Here is a 6,000-nt window from a genome sequence, read left to right as displayed (position 1 = left end):
ACAGAAGAATAATTTATAAATACTAATTAGGAAATTTCTCATCAAGCACATGCCATAAAGTCATTAAGATAGCTAGACCATTTCTCTACATAACTAAATCATGAGTTTCCTAGCTAATTAACTCTACTTAAAATGACCACCATTTCCATCGTTAAGGTAACACAGCAGTACTGCTGAAATAGTTTTAATTTGCTGTGGCCGTAATAAAAATTTAATTCTGACTCTGGATATACATAGTTTACTTCACGCGGCATCATAATGACGTTAAGGTAGAAATGAAAGTTAAGAATGGGCACAATGTAACATGATAAATTTTTTTAAATATTCACAGAAGATCAGCTTTAGGCATCATTATCATACAAGATGGAGACTGAGATTAGTATATAGTCCTACTTCTATTTATGGATTGTAGTCTACGTTTTATCGCATCAATTTTCTCATGACTGACTGTTAGTAAATAATCCAGGCATTCAGCATTATCTACAACATGTATTGCCACAAACAAATCAGCTCTTAGTCCGGATCCTTGAACGCTATGCCTCATATACACCACCACGACAATGGGAGGTACTCTAGAAATAGAATTGCCATTGCATATATGAACCTGCTAATCATATCTAACTAATCGATCGTCTTCTTGTTTATGTTTTCTTGTACAACTAGCAGTTATTATTCTTTAATACTCATACAACACTAAAATAAATGCTCATTTTCTTGTACGGGAAGGAGCGAGAGGTACACTCTCCTATTTAATATGCATTCTTTCCTCCTACGGCGCGTTCTTGTACGGTTGTACCTACTATCTACCTGTCTTTCTCTTCTACATGTTATACAAACTTTATATCCCCTATATAAATACCAACTCATTTCTTCCTCCATAACCATCAACATCTCACAATTCAACAACAACTACTACTACTAGACTACTCTTATATACTATTAGTTCTGCAAGCAAATTCTCTGTTAAGGTTAAGAAGATCATGACTAATACTATCGAGCTTTGGAAAAATATTTTATGCTGCGGTTTAAAGAGATCTTCGTCACGGGCGGATCGTGTTGCTCAAGGTCATGTAAGGGTTTATGTCGGTAAACAAGAATTCCCATGCAGATTTGAGGTTGAAGCTAATTACTTGAACCACCCTCTCTTTGAGAATTTACTTGAGTTGTCAAGTGAAGAATTCGGATATTCATATGATGGTGCATTGAGGATTGCATGTGAAATTGATCTTTTCAAATATCTTCTTGATCTTCTTAAATCAAGAAACCCTGCTGCGCATTATATGGACTTGCAAGATCTTATGTCTAAGTTCAATGATCGCTGAATTACAATAGCGCGCAGCAAATCAACGAGAAGAACACTGCGGGTGCTCAATGAAACAAGTTTTCGAAGTTTTAATTAGTTCGTTCTCCATTTTTTTCATTCATTTTTCTTAACAATGAAGAATGCATGGTTGCATGACTCCATTTCTCATTATTATTTAAACAGGGAATGAAGGTCACTAACTATAGTTAATAGACTTGCAATTCCTTTCTTTTTTCTTTTCTTTTCTTTTGTTGATGAATTCTTGTTGTAATTCCATCCTCCAAAAATGGGAGAGATATACTAATGATTTGAATTTGTTTTCTTATTAACTCATTTTTAGTGTTAAGTTTTCTTACTTTGCTTTCGCTACCAATATTTAGACTTTCTTGATTAAGAAGCGAAATCCTACATCATAAATTTGGTGCCTTTGGGGCTATTAACTTGACAAGATCCACATTAAAGACATTTCCATCTTTAATGGTGGCTTAGTTATAGTCTTTACTCTTTATTGATCGGTCAAAACTTGCAGTGTGAATCAACAAATGGTCATTCGATCAGATGATTGTTGCCAGTTGGTGACTTCATTAATTCTTCTTCTTCTTTTTTTTTATGGAAAACCAGTTCACTACTTCACTGTCCCAAGGACTAAAGTACTTTTGGCGCGGGCTGTGACGGTGCAAAACGAGTAATCTGACATGGTATTCCAAAAAATGCAGATACCCAGATTCAAGTTCCAAGTGGGTTGTCGCACTTCATGTTTGTCTACCTAGATTTAATGCTGATATAACATATGCTCTCCCTACGTACACCAAAAATAGGATATAGGTACGGTAAAAAATTGGCACAACAATGAAACATGTACATAATTGGCAAATTATCTTTCTTTTTTTTTTCTAATGAAAACTGTAGATCACCCATCTCCAACAATCATTTGATCACCCAAAAACATAACTAAAGAAAATATATTGCATTTTGTTAGTAGCTGATGGTAGGAAACCAAACCGGTAGATGATGATGTTATACATCACAACATACGATATACTGCACAACGAAAGAGAGAGAAAAAATGATATTCCGGCGTTTGTGGTTGGGTTCCTAAATAAACTTGATATCTATATCTTAAAACTGGCATTTTTTTAATTTTAAAACTCTAATTTTTGGATAATTTTAAAACTCTAATTTAATTTTTTGTGGGTTATCTTACCTGGCGTTTTTAGGGGCCACTCAAAAGGATTTAGGGGCCAACAATAAAACAAAAAAGGTCACCCAAAGGGAAAATGTAGCCAGCCCTTATCTCGCGTAATTCGTAATGGCGAAATTACCCTTATATATTCGGAGGATATGATAACATTGTTACCCTCCGAATGCAATCGGAGGCCAAAATATTTGCCAGACGTCCGATTATACGAGGTGCAGTATTTCTTGGTTCGTGTTTTGGATTCAGCGTTAATCGGGAGTTAAATATATTACAAAACCTACCGATTATAAGTTGCCGCAAATTCAAATTTTGAAAGCTACCATAATCGGTAGATATGCTAAATCCAATACCTACCGATTATTGGTTTCTCCACATTCAACTTTCGTCAAATTAGCCGTTGGAGTTTTTGGGAAAAAGAAAAAGAGCCGTTGGACCCTAAACCTATATAAAGAAACTCATATCTATCACCCCAATTGCACCAAACTCTTTCCTCTCTTCAGTTTTAATTTTCATAACAAAAAACATGGATATTGCTTTTGCCGAAGAAGAAGATTGTGCTATTTATAGAGCGAGGGTTGTGGTAACTACTCATGATCGTGTTCACAAGCTCCACAAATCGGAATCCGAAGAGCAGATATGGAACCGTATCTTAATGGTATTTGAGGCCTTAGATGGTAATCGAATTCGAAGATCATCCAATGACATTAATATGAGAAAGAATGCGCTAGATAAGGAGATTGACAAACTTGAAGATGAGGAACGGTTTGTTAGGAACGCTTTTCTTGGTGGACGTATGAAAAACGAGTAAGTATCTCTGTAACTCCAATTCACATTAACAAAAGTTAGTACTAACTTGTTACTCATTCGTAATTTCAGAGAAATCTTGCGGATCGCCGGTATGTGGACCTCTACGGGAAACGATTTGAACATGAAGGATGCTACAAAATCAAGAGGGACAATTTCTATGGTCACTGGAAGTTATGATCTGTTTTAATACTTTTATGGTCAATTAGGAGTATGGATTTAGGTGCTTTTGACGAAATTGTAAGGTTAAGGCCGTTTGAACTTTATGTAATGGATGTAATCGGAGTATTATTAATATAAAAACTAGACGATTATACGAAATCGGTAGATTATTTTGTTAAACAACCTACCGATTGTAATATTCGGTTATTTTATGAGTCAACTTTCTTTCCGATTATGGTGTTGTTTGGTTCCAGGAAACAGTTTTTTTTTGAACTTGTAATATTCGGAGGATAATGTTTTTGTAAAGTTCCGAATGTACGATGGCCCAAAAATCAGAATTTGGAAAAACTTATACTTTTCAAATTTTGTCTTTGAAATAATCGGACGTTAAATTAGTTACCAAAACTTCCGAATATGGGATGTCTAACCTTCAATATGGGCCCTTGGAACCACCTGGAGCCATGGCGTGGTTTGTTTTGAACTTGTGATATTCGGAGGATAGGTTTTTTATAAAGTTCCGAATGTACGATGGCCCAAAAATCAGAATTTGGAAAAACTTATACTTTTCAAATTTTGTCTTTGAAATAATCGGACGTTAAATTAGTTACCAAAACTTCCGAATATGGGATGTCTAACCTTCAATATTGTCCCTTGGAACCAGCTGGAGCCATGGCGTGGTTTGTTTTGAACTTGTGATATTCGGAGGATAGGTTTTTTATAAAGTTCCGAATGTACGATGGCCCAAAAATCAGAATTTGGAAAAACTTATACTTTTCAAATTTTGTCTTTGAAATAATCGGAAGTTAAATTAGTTACCAAAACTTCCGAATTGGGATGTCTAACCTTCAATATGGGCCCTTGGAACCACCTGGAGCCATGGCGTGGTTTGTTTTGAACTTGTGATATTCGGAGGATAGGTTTTTTATAAAGTTCTGAATGTACGATGGCCCAAAAATCAGAATTTGGAAAAACTTATACTTTTCAAATTTTGTCTTTGAAATAATCGGACGTTAAATTAGTTACCAAAACTTCCGAATATGGGATGTCTAACCTTCAATATTGGCCCTTGGAACCACCTGGAGCCATGGCGTGGTTTGTTTTGAACTTGTGATTTTCGGAGGATAGGTTTTTTATAAAGTTCCGAATGTACGATGGCCCAAAAATCAGAATTTGGAAAAACTTATACTTTTCAAATTTTGTCTTTGAAATAATCGGAAGTTAAATTAGTTACCAAAACTTCCGAATATACCACACAAATCATTGTCATTTGAACTTGTCTAACTTAGTTACCCAAACAAATTTCCGAATGTACAACAAAAATCATTGTCATTTATCTGCTCTTCTTTACTTTACGACCGTGACTACCTCCCAGTCCTGCACGACCACGGGTTTGAGCACCTTCAGTTTGAGCACCTTCAGTTGGAGCAGCTTCAGCGCTCGATGAAGATCGAGTTCTTTTACTCGTCTTTGATACTGCCACCTTGGGCTGATGCCTCTTCGTGACTTTCTCCCCAAACTGGGCAGCATAATCTTCGTTATCCATATTATCAACTAGATCTCTAGCCTCTTTGATCTTCTCAGCTGGCATGGGATCTCCGCTCTTCAAGCATGCAGTTAACATTTTGGAAACACGCTTGAACCTATTCACCTGTTTTTTATACGTAATGACATAACATCAAACGGTAATTACCTAAGATTTATAGGAATAATATAAAATGAACAAAAATATAAGAACACGCACCAGTCTATCATAACCAGCTGGTTTGTCTTTGATGATACAATTATAACTTGAACCCGCCGCAGTAGTGTTGGATTTGATTTCACGGATAACCAAAGGATGTGATACCTTGTTATACCAACTCATATAGTCTGGAGAATTTTCATCACCTCGGATGGTTCGTCTACCAGTGTCGATAATGAAGTCATCTAATTTAATATAGTCTGGAGACATATACCTTGTTATACCAAAACATATACCTTGTTATACCAAAACAATCGGAAGCTAACTAAACATATTTGCAACCGAATATACATCAATTGGAGTTCAGAAGCTGTAAATTTTTCATCCTACACAATCGGAAGAAAAAGTGCACCTCTATAACCCGAATGTACAAATTCGGAAGTAAGAAGACACATATTTTTTTCGAATGAAAAACAATCGGAATATAACTAAACACGTTTACAACCGAATATTCATCAACTGGAGTTCAGAAACTCTAAAATTTTATCCTACACAATCGGAGGTATAAAACATTATATTGTCTTCCAAATAAATACTGGCCCCAAAATGGGATTTTTCCTATATCATAAATTTTGAGATTTTTTCAATATATACATTCGGTAGTGAGTGTTCTTCCGAATACTTTGTGTCTACTTAAATATATTCGGTAGCCAAAAAATTCATTAAACTACCGATTATTAGCAGTTTGTATCCAGGAAGATATGGCCACCAATATTCGGCAGATAATCATCAAATCTTTCTCCCGAATACTGTCGATGTTCTTGAAAAATGAAGAACACGACTACATTCGGA

At 35.5% G+C, this 6,000-nt stretch overlaps 1 protein-coding gene across 1 annotated transcript; it reads left to right on the top strand.

Moving 5' to 3' along the window:
- Nucleotides 1-932: 932 nt before the first annotated feature.
- Nucleotides 933-1,376, top strand: LOC113361439 (auxin-responsive protein SAUR72-like). Its single transcript, XM_026604686.1, has one exon. The coding sequence runs from the start codon at nucleotides 981-983 to the stop codon at nucleotides 1,320-1,322; it is 342 nt and encodes a 113-aa protein (XP_026460471.1). The 5' UTR covers nucleotides 933-980; the 3' UTR covers nucleotides 1,323-1,376.
- The last annotated feature ends 4,624 nt before the right edge of the window (nucleotides 1,377-6,000 follow it).

This window comes from Papaver somniferum, chromosome 3, assembly GCF_003573695.1.
Source record: "Papaver somniferum cultivar HN1 chromosome 3, ASM357369v1, whole genome shotgun sequence".
Classification (NCBI taxonomy): domain Eukaryota; kingdom Viridiplantae; phylum Streptophyta; class Magnoliopsida; order Ranunculales; family Papaveraceae; genus Papaver; species Papaver somniferum.
Note: the sequence above shows the minus strand (reverse complement) of the source record. Positions and strands in the feature narration are given on the sequence as shown.